The sequence below is a fragment of the Anolis sagrei genome, chromosome 6 (genome assembly GCF_037176765.1).
Source record: "Anolis sagrei isolate rAnoSag1 chromosome 6, rAnoSag1.mat, whole genome shotgun sequence".
In the NCBI taxonomy this organism is placed as follows: domain Eukaryota; kingdom Metazoa; phylum Chordata; class Lepidosauria; order Squamata; family Dactyloidae; genus Anolis; species Anolis sagrei.
This window is the reverse complement of record NC_090026.1, coordinates 78,164,798-78,181,640: the sequence shown is the minus strand read 5'-3', so window position 1 is coordinate 78,181,640 and position 16,843 is coordinate 78,164,798. Positions and strand designations below refer to the sequence as shown.

Here is a 16,843-nt window from a genome sequence, read left to right as displayed (position 1 = left end):
CAGGGAGCTCTGCCGTGGGCTGGTCCATGAGGCCAGAAAGAGTCGGAAGTGACTGAATGAATGAACAATACACACATACACACACATATAAAGCTTTTTTTTCTTTTGGCAATACTGAAACTTGAGTGTGTCTTACAATCAATGGTGCCTTAGAATCACTGAGATACTTTATTTAAAATTTTCTGCCTTGATATTCTGGAATATAGGGCTGTCTGGAAGGCCCCCAAGAATATTCCATTGGTCAAGAGATATCACTGACCAAAATTCCCATTCTAGTATGTGAAAAAAGGGCTAAAACGGCTTCTCCATACCTCCAAAAGCCAATGTTCTGACACTATATGTATCCCCCTTTCTTTTGCAGATTTGTACTCTCGGTTATTATCATTTTGCCTTCCCTGGTAGATGAAATGTGTTACAGTTTCATCAAAACACCACCTAGAATAAACAGAAGGTATCAATTCATAGCAATAGTGCTACAAACGTAAATACGAACAGCAACATTTATCAGTTCATAAATCTATTTTATGACACCATAACTATGGAAAAGAATCTCAGCTATCATAATCTTCATTTAATTTTTTTTATTTATATCCTTCCCTTTTTTCATTTTGGACTCAAGGCAGCTTACAAAACTTAAACAGATATAGCCGCTTTGAGTCTCCATTGTGAAGAAAAGTAGGGTATAAATAAACAAACATTCTAATAATAGTTTTTAAAAAATCAATGTTAAAAAGTTAAAAATATAACTGAATTATCAATAAAGTGGAAGCACTTAAAAAGAAACTACTGAAAAGAATAGCTCCTAGACATATTACATCTACCACTATCTCTTGCAAGAAAGTTTATACTCCTCATTTTTATTTTATACAACTCTTAGATTTCTATGATTAATTTTAGTTCACTTCTGGAGAAAACAATAATAAAAAGATTAACTAACTTTTGAAAGCTGAATTACAGCTTCCTGAAGCACCTGAATTAAATCAATTTAATTAACATTTAAGTAAAATATATTCCTTTTCCATCTTTAGAAAGTTTTGGGGAAATTTTACTACATTTATTATCAGTGCCATTTCAAAACAAATTTCTGTATACCACACAGCAAGTTTTAGGCACAGCATACTACTATTTCTCATAATATCAATAACATTGAGAGCAAGATGACAAAATCTTACTATCTTTGTTAATTGCACATACCTGTAATCTGCTCCAAGGGATGCAGCAATAGCATTCAACTCACTCTGCTTTTTACTGAGCTTCTTACTCACACATATAACAACATTCTCTAGCGGTTTTGACTCTTCTACCTATTCCAACAGAGTCAGAACAAATATAGTTTAGAACCACAGTTTAAAGTCAATTGTTAGTTGTCACTGATTTAATGAAATCTTTACAAGTACTGGAACTAATCTGTAAATTCCCCCAATTTCAAGGTCTATGGTTTCTAATTTTCAAGGATGAATTAGTAAGTCTGTAATGTTGAAATAAAGAATACCGTATCTGGTTTCTACCTTCCACCAGTAAAAGATTCAACACGCTCTTGTCAAGAATGAGGGCAGGTATAAATTTACAGCTGAATTTTATTATTTTTCCTAAAAGCAAGAAGTGTCATGTAAAAAGTTAAGCACAACAGCTTATCCTTTCCTTACACTTGGATGAATGCAAATTTAGTCACACTTTGATCAGGCCTGCTGCTCAATGAGACAATCATAATTATATCCCTATAACAGACCTCTTTGCTTTCAATGGATCTACTTTAGTTACGACTATATCTGGGTCCAACCTATTACTTTAAAAAAAAGGCATGGAAAAAATTGACACGCTAAATTTACCACACTTGCCAAAATTGTCTGCCTGATGGCTCCCTGCTTCATCAATATTTAGAAATAGGATATTTACTGCAGAAAAGATTATTTCTTAATTAAAAGAGAAAATTACAATTATATCACAGAAAGTTTTCTAGATCACTGCTGTTTGAGAGTATATAGTTTCACTGCTAGTTAATCCACAACAGCAATCATGTCCACCTCTCCCCACTAAGACACAATCACTTCTTACTACAGAATTAGTGGTGTCAGGACTTCTCCATGAACAAATGCAAACATCCAAAGGCAAAACCAATTGCCCAATTTGCCTAAATCCCAAAACTCACAATTTGTTGGGTTGCATCTTTCAGCTGAGGACTGGCAGTAAGAGCAGTCGCTTGCCGAGTGCTATTTGCTAAAGCCAGCTTCAAGTTCCTGCCAATGACTTCTGAAAGAGGAGTGCTCAGCGTTCTGTTTTGTTGGTTAGCACCCTCTGGAGTTGCCAAAGCTGCTAGAGCATCCTAGGGAAAATGTAAAACACGTTTATGTTTTGCATAAAACATCTATCCTTATCTTTTGGGCATCCAAATGTTTTGGACCACGGCTCCCTGAATCCCTGACCACGGGTGATGCTGACCTGGGTTTCTGAAACTTGGAAACCAAAACAGGTGGAAGAAAAGTTAACATATTTTTGTTAACTATTAAATCAGTTAGCTCTGTTCTTCAAGTTCAGTGGTTCTCAACCTGTGGGTCCCCAAGTGTTTTGGCCTACAACTCCCAGAAATCCCAGCCAGTTTACCAGCTGTTAGGATTTCTCGGAGTTGAAGGCCAAAACATCTGGGGACCCACAGTTTGGGTCTAGTTAACTGACTAGCTGTATTTAAAAAAACAGAGTTGCATCCTTCAACAGATAAATTTCAAAACTCATTCATTCTCTTGGCCAAGTATTGTGTTAATCTTATTAGAAATGATGTAAAATGGGAAAAGGCAGTAAAACATATCCACCGAACCATGTAGTTTCCAAGAACAAAGGCACGAGCTCACAGTTTAGTTAGATTTTTAGTTTGGATATTTAGTGAGTATTTTCAATCGGCCTTATCCTTGCAGACTGCCAAATGTGGCCTTGGCAAACGGAATGGGCAAGTTCCACCTGCATACCCCCAAATGCTTCCTTGCATTCTAGGTTACTAAGAAAAATATCCACAAGCATCCTCAGAAACAGGTCGATATTTCTAGTCCAGGTGTCCTATTCAGTCTGAAATAATTCAAATTAATCTCTCACAGGAGACCTCATCACACTAGATAATGAATCCACTTTAAATACAGTTGCTACCTCCTGCAGAATTCTGGGGTTTGTATCTTAGGGAGGAGCCTTCAACAGCCTCACTAAAATACAAACATCAGAATTCTGCAGGAAGCAGAAACCAGATTTTAAGTGGATTCATTGTCTAGTGTGATGAAGTAGAAAGATAAATCCTCAGCTTAAAAAATGGAGCCAAATCTCACTAAAAATCCAAACTTATGCCGTGACTTTAGCTGCTATCACAAAAAGCAGCACACTATACACTTGAAATGGCAAGGAAATGATCTCCCTAACCTATCAGGCTATATTCCAGAGTAATCTGCTTCTTAAAAAAAATGAGCTGAAAAGAAACAGGCAACCAATGAAAATACCCAGCACCATCCCAAACTAGTATTACAGGCTCCAATACAAGGTGAATGACTCAAATAATGCAAGCCCAAGAAATCCCTCCTCCCCACATTTGTCCCAAACACTCAGGAGACCACTAATCATGGCAATACTGTCTTTGCAGCAATCAATGCTACACAATCTTTATTAATGATACAGGATAAGTATGCGCGGGGGGGGGGGGGGCAATTGATGCCTTATTTAATGCATTAAGCCTCTAAATCAGTGGTGCTCAACCTGTGGGTCCCCAGGTGTTTTGGCCTTCAACTCCCAGAAATCCTAACAGCTGGTTAACTGACTGCGATTTCTGGGAGTTGTAGGCCAAAACACCTGGGGACCCACAGGTTGAGAACCACTGCTCCAAATGGTTCCAAATTTGGCAGTCTGCACTTTACGCACACCTATAAAGCTGGTTTCAGAAACAAATTTAAATAATATTCAAAAGAAGGCAAACCATGTAACTGATCTACTTTGTAGAAAGTTTCTTCCCACTGGCACCTACTATTATAGGAAGCAATACACAGCCAGTGTTCCTGACACATGCAACATCTGTGTGTTTCCTAGATCAGAAGAGCCAATTTGTGGCCCTTCACATATTGCTGGATCACAACTTTCATCTCCCCTCAATGTTAATTAGAGCTCAGTGTCTGAAAGATGACAAGTTCTGTTCTCTTTAATATTTTTCAAGACAAGGGAATGATGGGTCATCTTCAAATGAGTTCGAGGATAGCCATTCCATTTAGTGGAACTTAAGTTATACAAAATGAACTTTACAGTTCCAATAATTCCGACTGGTCTCCAATAACAACAACAACAACAACAACAACAACTTTATTTTTGTACACAGCCTCCATCTCCTCAAGGCACTTGGGGCAGCTTAAATGGGTAACTAAGCTCTGTAGCAGGTCACTATGACTGGACCCAACTTATAATTATTATATTCACCAGTTCTCTGCAACGAATTTAGTATTTCAAGCACATAAAGCCTTTTGGTGGTGCAAGTCGACAATATGACCAACATTTTTACATGAATTATTTTACAGGAATTGCAACTATCATATAGTAGAGGTGAAAGAACACGATCACAATAGCTGAACACAATCAACATCGCATTTTCTAAAAGAGATGGCACACATTATCACTGACATAAGAACTATTAGATATAGTTAATATGCATACAGTTTCCAACACATTTACCTTAACATCAAAAGATGGCTTGAAGAGCTTGTCTTTAGATAAAAATTTAGATGGTGTATCCAGATGCAGAGACGGTTCTTTCTGTAATGGCTTTCCACCCAGTGGAGGGCTTGGCTTTTTATCAATGTGATGTGAAATAACAGTTCGGAAAGCCTTACTCTGAAACCTGTTTATATCCAGTGGTGTTACAGCTGTTTTCTTCCCAGTTTCAAACAGATTAGGCATATTTGAAGCTGAAGCATCTGCTACTCCATCAAGCTGATCTGTGGGATTCTCTTATTTCCATTAAAAGTACAAAAAAGAGCCATCATTAAAAAAAACTATTTCTCGGGTGAATACAATCTTTATAAAAATGCTAACTGACTATGCATTTCAAAGTACAAAATAAGCTACAGCCATTTGCTGCTGTGCCGCTTGGCAGTGGGAGCCAAGAGGCACCAGAGGGCTGCGGCTGCACTCCTCTGGAGCTGCTTGGCTCCCGCTGCCAGGCTTCAGCCTCCCTGAGGGGCTTCTCCACTCTATGCCTACCTCGGCAGGCATGGATTAGGAGGAGAAGCCTCCTGGAAGACTTCTGAGGTAGCGGCAGAGGAGGAGGAGAAGCCACCTGGAAGACTTAAGCCAAGTGGCACCAGAGGGGCACAGCAACAACAGCTGCTTCAGATGCCCTGCTCCAGTGGGAGGGCAGCTGCCCACCATCCTCGCCTGATATTTCGAAGTCTCCATCTTGTTTTGAGCCAAAACAGGAAGTGATGAGTGTGGCAGTTGGCTGTGCTGTGGTGGGGCCTGGCTGCCGGTGGAGAAAAGACTGCCTCTGTGGAGCCAAGAAGCCAACCCAAGGCCCAGGAAAGGAGGCTTCAGGGCCTGGAGAGGCTGGCAAGAGGGGTAGTCTTATACGGCAAGTATATGCCAAACTCTATATTTTAAATTGAAAAGTTGGGGGGGGGGGGGTTTCTTATACGCCCAGTCGTCTTGTACGCTAGAATATATGGTAATAGTTTTTGGTCCCAACCATGATTTAGAAGGATACTAGCATTGAAGATACAAGTTGAACATTCCTATCCGAAATACTTCAGACTGAGTAGGATGCTATTTTTATTCTGGATACCTGCATTTGAATATATGTACATAATGAGCTATCTTGGAGATGGGACTCAACTCTAAACATGACATGAATTTATGTTTCACATCCATCTTACATGCATAGCTCAAAGATCATTTTATACATACTATATTTAATAGTTTTGTGCCGAAAACGTTTATGTGCACTGAACCATCAGAAAGCAAAGATATTATAATCTCAGTCACCCATGTGCTTAATTTTGGATTTTGTAGTATTTTGGGATTCCAGATAAAGGATGCTCAACCTGTACCAAACTCTGATAAAACTCAGAGTAGTGCTAACATTCCTCCCATCCAGACATTTCTGTACACTAACTAGGTCTGGAGATAGACTAAAATAAATCAGTAAAATATTGTAATTAAGACACTACCACATGCACCAGTAACCTGCCTGATAACTGGGAAAGCAGGTTTCTAAACTGCACAAGATGCCTTCAGAAATAGGACACAGAATCTCATTTGAGAAATGTGACTTCGATTGATAGAAGATGGTGGTTCACAGGAAGCAGTGGGGCTTACCAACAAAGACAGTTTCCCATTGATCATGTGAAGAAACAGAATGCTTGGAGAGAGCTCTAATTATTACCGTAACTTAAATCTTACGCGATGATGCTAGTTTAATACATCTACAAAGTTTCAAGCTAACTAACCTTCAGTGACTACATTATCAATTAGGAACTTGCTTTCATCGGCCTTTTCTCCAGTCCTTGAACTCTCCAACAGCCAAGCCATAGTAACAGCAGGAAGATTCCACTTCTTTGCAGCTTCGTATTTGGAGCCTTCTGGCTCCTTCACTACCAGATGGGTGCTGACAAGCATCCCTTTCCTTGGGTTGGCTTTTCTCACAAAGAATTCTTGAACTCTAAAATAAAAAGGAGATGATATTCCCATAACATAACACACACAAAACTCATCCTTAAAAACATATAATGAAAACTCATATCTTTTAACAAGAATGAAAACTAGGCTAGCATCCTATTGGTTAGTCCCAATTAGAGTAGATTCACTCACTGAATTATTAAACGGTGAGACAATGAATCGACAAATACCATTGGTTCAAGAGGTCTATTCTACTCAGGACTAACAATAACATTTAGGTGCTAATTCTTATTTAAAAAGTGACAATCTAAGATTACGGACTACAAAGAATTTCAATATCTTAATTTTAATAGTAATACTACTAGTAGTAATAATAATAAATGTATATGTATATGACCTACCCGCATCTCCTTAAGGCACAAATATATCAATAAAAGCACATACTAAAATATAGTTAAAATACATTAATTAAAGTGTACACTAAAATATACAGTTAAAATAATAATAATAATAATAATAATAATAATAATAATAATAATATAATAGTAAAACTTTATTTATACCCCGCCATCTCCCAAGGGGACTCGGGGTGGCTTACATGAGGCCAAGCCCAACAACACATCAATAAAACAACAAAGCAGTAAGCAAATAAAACAATACAGTTAATATAACTCACATATAGGCACTAACACAAAAAAAAATTGAAACCTATGGCCGGGCCAGATGTAATAAATTAAAATTTTAAAATAAACATTGGGCGTGTACAGAGGTAGGATGCATCTAAGCAGAGGGGTTTTAAAGTATAGTGTAGGGAGAGCAACCCAACAGGTAATTAAAGTGCTTCTGAGGACATTTTGCAGGAAATTAATCAGAGCAGGGCATTGTTTCCTTTATTCAGGGAAGGCACACTGACTGTGTAAGCCTGGAAGAAGCGATAGGTCTTCAGATGTGTCTTCAGATGTGTTTTAAATTCTGATAACTCATTTAGCTTCTAGAAGGTCATTCGACAGACTTGAACAGAACAGTATTTTTGAAAAAATGTATACAATTTATTTGCTGCTTTTAAATTATTTCAGAGTTTTATAGATGCTTACCTTGCACCAAGAATATTTGCTAAGTAAATTAAAGAATCTCTTTCTGCCCCATTAAATTGGCTGAAAGACAGAACACATTGCTGTAACGGGGTACTGCCTTCTTTTATTGGTACTGGTGTGAAAAGCGGACTTGACTGAGGATCTTGAAGAGACTGCTGTTCTACACACATCACCTAACAATTAAGAAACACAGAGTGAAACAATTAAAGCATTACAGACATTCTGGAGCCCAAAGATCATTCTGGTGCACGGAACCTAAATAATTATTTGAAGACACAAAAGAATTGCTCAAAAGTGTTCTAAATGTAACAAACTAATCAACTAATCAACATTTATGCAACTGCACCAACTTAATCTTTGTTTTAGTACTTAAACCCACTCCCGTCTTCAAAGACTAATGTGTGGTTTCTTAAACGAAGAAAATATTGAACTGCTTTATTCAAATGAAAATACCAAAAAAATGTGGGGATGGCCTTTGTTAGCCATATTCCAATAAAACCCTAGGATGTCTCAGTAAGTGAATTCTTATAAGTCAGCTATATCACTGTTTCTTAAACTGTAGGACCTGACCCCAAATGAGGTTTCCTTAGCTCAATGTTAAGGTCACAAAAATTTGGCAGCATTAAAAGTTTCTTGAATATTACCAACTGGCTGTTTTAGACATTTACACAAATCTATTGTGCAGGATTTACAGTGGATTCTGCAGAAAAGGCTTCAGTTGTACATCACAAAAGGGAAAATCAGCCTGTTTAACAAGCCTTGTTATCAGTAAATATTTGATTTGTATATCTATTTTACCTTGTACCTCCGAAAAAAAGACCTAACCAGAAAATAATCATAGAATCAAAGTATCAAAGAATCAAAGAGTTGGAAGAGACCTCATGGGCCATCCAGTCCAACCCCCTGCCAAGAATCCCTAGCATGATTTCTCAGGATGCTTGTAATATAAGCCCTACTCCAATAATAACCCCCAGTTACGAGAGTCAACCATACAGACACATTTATCGGTAGTACATCCATTGTAACACATGATGGATATAATGAATTATAAAATAATGTTAATATGTATTAAATATAAATAAATATCGTAATATTATACACATAATATGACCATTTTACAGAAAAAGAAGACATGGCTGTATTTGAATAAATGTAGATTCTTGTACATGAAAAATTAAGGCATCCTCTGAAAGACGTCTTTTGGAGCAAAAATTCATATAATGCCCAGTTTTATTTTCGGAGAAATACAGTACAAGATAGGTTCTGTAGGCTTGTTCTTAAGTTGAACTTGTATGGAAGTTGGAACAGGTAATTTTTTACATGTAACTCCAGCCAAAAACATTTACATATTTTGCTTTGGATAGAATTGGAAAAGGTTAACACCCCTGTTTTGTTTGTTTTGCTATCTATGCTATTTATGCCCTCATTCAAAAGATTTCACCTCACCTTCTGCCCCTGTAATAATTGGATTTTGGAAATTTTGGCTTGTTGTGAAAACAAGGATTGGTGAGAAAGCTTCAGTGGAGACACCTTTCCTCCATGATAACTCTTTCACGAGTGATTTTATCTTCCAAGAAGTAGATTTCTCACACTTCCCGTTGTCTCACCTCTGTTCTTAACTATGAGTCACTTGTAAGTCAGAGGTATGCAACTCAAGGCCTGCCTGTCTATACCTATGTAATTTCTCATGCTGAAAGGGTTCCCAAGTGGAAAAATTTAAGAAGGCCGAAGCTATGTTATCTGCGTACATTATTTTAGCAATGAAAACAATTAAGAATCTACTCATGTAAGATTCTTAATTTGGCTTGTAGCATGTCTCAGTTCACTATTAGCTTTTTTTCTCATTTGCTGCTACTGTGTGACTTCAAGGTCATTTTTGACACATGGTGACTCTCAGTTGAACTTATCTGGGGGTTTTTTGAGGCTGAAAGTATATGACTCGCCCAAGGTCACCCAATGGGTTTCCATGACCAAGCAGGGAATCAAACCCTGGCCTCAGGAGCTATAGTCCAACACTCAAACCAATACACATCACTGTCTCACTTTTCCTTGTATGTTTGAGGCATTTATCCTACAGCTTCTCTTACCAGCCATGTATTTGTAACCACGTCTCCAACAGTGGGCTCCACTGTATAACCCAGGAGGGGGACCACTGCATAGTCAGCAACTGCTTTACTTTGTTGAGGCAGAACCTTCCCAGCATTTTCTTCAATCAGAGCCCTCATGCAGGATTCATCTTCTTTTCCGAAGCCCTGAAGACGAAACCTTTTCCCACTGAACAAGGCGCCTTCAGCAATTGTAGTTGTCTCTCCCAGGGAACTGTGGGTGACAGAGAACTCTTTTTTTTCTTGAAGGGCAGTGTGGTCGTTTTCACTGCCGCCTCCAGCAACAACTAGAAAAAAGTGAACATGTAAAGAAATCTTATTTTTTCCCGAAAGTTATATACAATTCACAGTGACGATGAATGGGTGATTCACAAGCTTGCAAGTTTTAAATGTAGTTTTGGAAACTGAATTCCAAAAACACTATAAGCATGTTATCCCACACAGTTCTTCCACAAAGTTTATTACTTACATTCTTTAATTCAGTTTTATCAAACGTTTCCTCCTTTCTACAAATGCTGAACAAAGGTAGCATAGGGAAGGGTTAGCACCCCTGTTGCTGCCTGTGCCCCTGTTCAGAAGATTTCCCCTCACTTTCTGTACCTGATAATTGATTTTGAAAAATTGGCTTGTTGTGAAAACAAGGATGGTAAGAAAGCTTCAATTGAGACACCTTTTCCCCATGATAACTCTTTCAAGAGTGAATCCCCTTCCTAGAGGTAGGTTTTTCTCACTTAGTGTTGTCTCACACCCTTAACTGTGAGTCGGATGTAACTCAGGGGCTATCTGTATACATAAATTGACGTATTTCATTCAAGGTTTACAAGTGAATAATGGCTAAACAGATTGTCTCATCACATCTGCAGGATCATAACTGGCTGAGCTGTTTCAAAATCAAAATAATTTTCACAAGCATTTAATCTGCTGATAATTTTGCACAATATAGTTTCTGTGAGAGAACGGAAAGATATAAGCTCATGAAACACTTAGAAAAGGACGAGTGAGTTATATTGATAGAGGTAAGGAGTGGAACACTTGACGGGCGGGAATGTGAAGAGAGAAGTGCCATAAGATAGAGAAACTAAAAATCTTACAGCACAAGAGGCAGAAGCAATGTTGAAAAACAGAGCTTTAGTGAACAACCCATTGAGTTGACAGAAGGCGAAAGAAAAACAGAATGAAGAGGGGAAGAGATCAATTAGTAATGTAAGATTTATATGCAGCACTCTTATTGGTATTCTTTGTTTAATTATTTTGATAGTGTTTCAATTAATATAACTGCCAATTTAATTGCTTTGTAATCTTTTAACCATCAAAGTTTTAGTTAGACTGTATTTCAAGACTCCACTTTCCTGATTATGCAGTTTATATGAATTTTGTTAGTTGATCAAGATATGCACCAGATTTTTTCAACTGTATAATGCCATCAATTGTAAGACACACCCTAATTTCAGTACCACCACCACCAACAAAAATACACAAGGTACACTTGCGATTCTAAGATGCACCCTACTTTTATAAATGTCTACCTAGGAAAAAAGTGAGTCTAAGAACTGAAGAAATACAGGATATTGTTTTAACCTTGTTTAACCTTAACCCATGGCAAGAAAAAAGACATGGTATTAACTTCTATTAAGCATAATAAAACTTTATCTGGCCTCTGTGAGTTATTAAAATATATCTTCAATATTCTACAAGCAAGAAAATGGGGGTTTGCTGGACAATCTCTTACCTACTGTAGAATCCTGAGTTACATACTGAGAAAGCAGATCATCATCTGCTTCTGGAGCCTTTTGGATATTAATAGTTTCTTTCTTCACAACACTGTTTCTTTTGAGGGAGACTGGCTGCTCCAAAACTGGACTGTTTACTGGTTGATAGTTTTCGGGGATGTACTGCTCTTCAGGTTGTAAATAACCTTTTTTAAAGCATTCTAAAAGCCATTGTACTGTTACAGCATATGGCCTATTGAGCAAAAAAAGTACATTAAAATCAATTGGAAAATAAATTCTTCCAAGAAGAAACATACTATTCACATTTCTACTAAAAAAAAAGTATATTTTCTGAGCAAAGAGAAGTCGCACAGAAATCTGAGATCTCCACCCAAAACTCATCTTTCAATAGCTTTATTTGTATGCTAATTTAATTGTGAAATGATTCTTTCTAAGGAGGCAATTTGTCTAGCTATTTGTGAACACAATCCATGTATTTCAGAAATCAAATTTGAAAAAGTTCACTAGTACAGAGACTATACATGAATAACATTAACTTAAGACTTCAGATCACTTTCAACATGGCATATTGATTTTTGAAAATGATAACTGAATAATAAGATACTCAGTATTGCCCACAATGTGGTGAAATACCAAGTTTACACATTTAATAATTACCATTCTTTTAACAGAAAAAAAACATGCAAGAAAACATGCAATTAATCCGTACCTCTGCACTGTCTTTTTTAGGAACTGCTTTAGTTCTTTATCATCATCACCTACAATGACATGTGTTACATCTTCATTAAGTTGATTGAAACGAACGCCACCTCCACAGTTGATAAGCCGTCTAATTTTATCCAATTTCTTGCCACTAAAACCACAAAGATAAATCTGAAGGAAAAAAATAAGAAAAAAATCCCCTGAAGCAATATGGTAATTTACAGGCAAGTTAAGATACTTTCACAAGCAATCGGGAGCTTCAGTTGATGTTTTCTTTGAAAAACAACTGAAGAGACAAACCACTTATTGCAAACAAATCTTATTTATTTTGTTTTTTCATGCAAAAATGTATATTATTTGCCCCCCCCCACACACACACACACACTAATAAACAAAGCATTCTACATAATTCTCAATCACTATTTGAATTTAGGAATCTTTTGGGGAAAATCTTTTCTGCAGCAGTACATGCAATTTCTATGGACCATTGCAGCACACCAAAATACCTGGGAGTTACTCTGAACCGTGCTCTGACTTACAACAAGCACTGCTTGAACTGCTTGAACATCAAGCAAAAAGTGGGTGCAGGAATAATATCATACGAAAGCTGACACAACCTGGGGATCACAACCAGATACAGTGAAGACATTTGCCCTTGCGCTTTGCTATTCTGCTGCTGAATACGCATGCCCAGTGTGGAATACATCCCGCTATGTTAAAACAGTGGATGTGGTTTTTAATGAGACATGCCACATTATCACAGGATGTCTATGCCTGTGATATTATACTGTTTGTACCACCTGACATCTGTCACAAAGTAGCAACCTGTAACAATAGAGCCAAGGCATTGACATCTCTGGCCCATCCTCTGTTTGGATATCAACCAGCAAACCAATACTTTAAATCAATAGTTTCCTAAGATCTACAGAGATACTTGCAGAAACACCTCAGCAAGTGAGAGTCCAAAAGTGGCAGGCTAAAACCCAATACCTCAACCCATGTCTGATACCGGATGAGAGACTCCCCCCGGGCACACAGAAGACTGGGTGACATGGAAGGTGCTGAACAGAAGGCACTCTGGCGCCATGATATACAGAGCCAATCTTCAGAAACGGGGCTACAAATTGGAGTCCACGACAAGCAAGTGTGGAGAAGAGCAAACCACAGACCACTTTCTACAATGCAGCCTGAGCCCTGCTACATGCACAACAGAGGACCTTCTCACAGTGACATCAGAGGCACTCCAAGCGGCCAGCTTCTGGTCAAATGACATTTAGTACAATGCCAAGTTTTTAACTTTGTGTTTTTAAATACATTATAACCATTAACCATACCCTCACTTTGCTTCTGACACGATAAATAAGTAATTTCTCTGTGTTGAAAATAATTCGGGGGGGGGGGGGGGTGAGCAATTTTTCCTGAGAAAACCTGTATATTTCTATAAAGATTCTATTGAATCACACCATCCTAAGGATTGTTTCTACAACATCGTTAAGGAGCTGAGGAAAACTATTCTACAAAGCAATGAACTTCATTCCAAATAAAACCACAAATGAAAAAGCTACAAAATGCAAGTGATTCCCTAACCAAGCATCTCCATATCTTCCATTACTGACTGCAAAAAAAACTATGGTAACAATAAAGTCAGCACTCCACATTCGCTAGGGTTACGGGCACAAGACCTCTGTGAAAGGGAAAAACCACAAATAAAAAGAGAACATTTTAACCCAAATCTGTGAATGAATCCACAAAAGTCAAAACTCCAAATGTTGAGGGCTGACTATATTTGCTTCATAGGCATAATCCATGAGTGTAAATCCAATTTTGCCCAACAGTACCAATAAAACAACAAAGCTCTACCAACTCTAAATTCCAATTTACATATCAAGATAATTTCACAATTGTGAATGGACTATTAGACATACTCTGCATCCATCCAGTAAATCTTCAGGTGCTTGCAAGGAACTAATATCCAAATTGTTCAGTTCATCAGAAGGATGGACCAATCTGGTGTTCATGGAAGAGCTACATGATGTTTCATTAATGGCTGTTAAATTGATGTTTGAAATGTGGCTGACATCTGAGAGGGTTCGACCTTTGAATAATATTCAAACGAGAAGGTTAAGAGCATATCTGAAAAACAACATAATTGTACCACTATTATCTCAGTTTGTAATTTTAGCACAATTAAGACAAAAATGCCACTAAATATAAATTATTTCCATCTGTTAACCAGTTTTGTCTGCATGTCCATATGATGAAATATAGTAAGTATATAGAAGCTCATTTTCTTCTCTCTATTGTTCCACACAGTGCTCCCCAAGGAGATAGCATATTAAGTATTGAAAATTTAACGCATAAGCATGGAAATTTCTTATTGGGGTATGTGTTTTCTTTATTTTTTTAACTTGTGTATGTCTTTCAAATTGTTTTATATTATTTTAAGTGCTAATTTTAATTGTTTTTACAGGTTTTTCTATTGATTCTCTTTGGGAGCCTATTTTAGGAAAAAGGTGGCATACAACATACATAAATGGCCCTCTTAGTCTTTATGGACCATGTTCAAAATATTTATTTAACAATTCATGCATAGGAATTTAGAAATTACATAAATGTCAAAAATGTATACACACTTTATTGAAGCATACAAAATGATATTTTCCTTATCTTTAGAAAGACACACTAGAAAGGCTGGTAAAAAATTCTCAGAAACAGACATAGCAAAACCTTCTAAGACTGCAGAAAGAAATTAAAGCATAATAGTAAAAATAATCTAACCTCTTTGTTTTACAGAAATTCCACCACTTGGGGAATTTATTACTTACTGTCAAAACTGCTAGCTTGGCTAGTCGGAGTCGATGTACTTGGTACATTTTCTTGCTTTGATTTGGGGATTACTGTATACATTGATTCATCCTGGCAAAATCCTTTTTCAATGCTGTCAAAAAACCACTGCATAGATACACAATGGACATTCCACCTTCTTGCACATTCATATTTCTGACCTTTTCAACACAGATTAAAAGCACAATTAAAATTGACATTTAAAAAATGCACTGAGAAATATATTCCACACACAAGACGTTACATCCTGTTTAGAGAATTGTCACTCACAATTTTCTTAGAGCTAACTACTGCAAGCTGACTTGTGAAAATGAACTAATCTCCCACTTCTTTGAATGAATGTACAAACCATGTTTATCCTCAAAACGGATGCATTGACACAGAGTAGTGGTGCTTTCTTGGCCATCCATACAATTCAATCTCCAGAGAAAAATGAATGACTGTGTCTGAATTGAAGGAAGTAGATGGAATGCAAACAGGACCAGCAATTTTTAAACAGAAGCTTCAGTTCTTGATTTTGATGAGACAGAGTCACTATTTTAAAATATTCTCATGAGAATATCTAAAAACATTATTGTGGTCCAAATACAACAACCTAATCTATTTGGGGTTTTTAAAACCTTAACCCACACTGTTTCTAAGAAAAAGTGCAAATGTAGGAGCTGGTGTGGTGTTCTGCCCCACGCTTGGAAAGTGAACTGGCTGCGCAGGAAACAGATCGGAGACTATATAGTTGAATCAAACAAGAATTTATTAACTTATAAGAATTTTAGACTTTCTCTCCTCCTGAGTCTCACTACAAAAGTCTTTATAAGGAGAGGTAAAGTCTTTGGGAGATAGAAACAGTTCTACTGAACTGAGGCTCTTGAATTTGTATTTCTTCTTATGGTCTCTTTCTTGTAGGGTGCTCAACTGTCTCTAATATATATCTGGCTGAACTTGAATACAGCTCTGACTGGATGTGCTATTTTGTAGACTTTCTGCCTTTCCTCCCTCTTCACCTTTCAGTCATGAAAAGGCCAGCTTTTCCAAGAACCAGAAATGTCTTGCGTGAGGCTCTGCCCCATCACCTCTAGGGTTTGAAATACAGAACACATGCCATATACTACTCACACATAGAAAACAATTATAATCATATCTAAGAAACTAGAGCTAATGAGGTCTTTCAAATGCAATTTTCTGTATCAATCATCCAAACAATCCCAGAGTTACGATTAAAAGCCAAGACACCAATACTTTTTTGCTGTTGTTGTTGGGCTGTAAATTATATCCAAAAATATAGACTGTACTTCCTTCCTGAAGGTCTGGCTTTTGATCCTCAGAGCCAGACCATTCAGGAAGCAGAGAAGTGTTCAGAAAACTTTCAACTACTATTATCCTACCCTCCCAAGAAATGAGGCTACAAAGTGGAATCCACGACATGCGAGTGTGGAGAAGAGCAAACTACAGACCACCTGCTGCAATGCAACCTGAGCCCTGCCACATGCACAATGGAGGACCTTCTTGCAGCAACACCAGAGGCACTCCAAGTGGCCAGATACTGGTCAAAGGACATTTAATCAACTACCAAGCTTGCAAACTTTGTGTTTTGTCTGTCTGTTTGTTAAAAATGCAACACAACTGTTCGGTCTGCCCCTGACACCATAAATAAATAACCCTCCCAATTCCTGTTCTTATTGATGTTTGTCCCTAAATGTTGGTGGCAAACTCCACTACAGCAACCACACCCACCCACTGTTTT

General features: G+C 37.5%; 1 protein-coding gene across 1 annotated transcript in view; it reads right to left on the bottom strand.

Annotated features, from left to right (window-relative positions):
* Positions 1-16,843, bottom strand: part of TOPBP1 (DNA topoisomerase II binding protein 1) — a 38,174-nt gene that overhangs the window by 12,419 nt on the left and 8,912 nt on the right. Inside the window, exons 7-17 of the mRNA XM_060781799.2 lie at positions 15,084-15,263; positions 14,184-14,353; positions 12,266-12,429; positions 11,556-11,788; positions 9,809-10,113; positions 7,722-7,894; positions 6,459-6,670; positions 4,690-4,964; positions 2,150-2,323; positions 1,195-1,304; positions 312-435 (exon numbers count right to left, since the gene is read on the bottom strand). Of these exons, the coding sequence (XP_060637782.2) occupies positions 312-435; positions 1,195-1,304; positions 2,150-2,323; positions 4,690-4,964; positions 6,459-6,670; positions 7,722-7,894; positions 9,809-10,113; positions 11,556-11,788; positions 12,266-12,429; positions 14,184-14,353; positions 15,084-15,263 (2,120 nt within the window). The remainder of the gene's footprint in view (positions 1-311; positions 436-1,194; positions 1,305-2,149; positions 2,324-4,689; positions 4,965-6,458; positions 6,671-7,721; positions 7,895-9,808; positions 10,114-11,555; positions 11,789-12,265; positions 12,430-14,183; positions 14,354-15,083; positions 15,264-16,843) is intronic.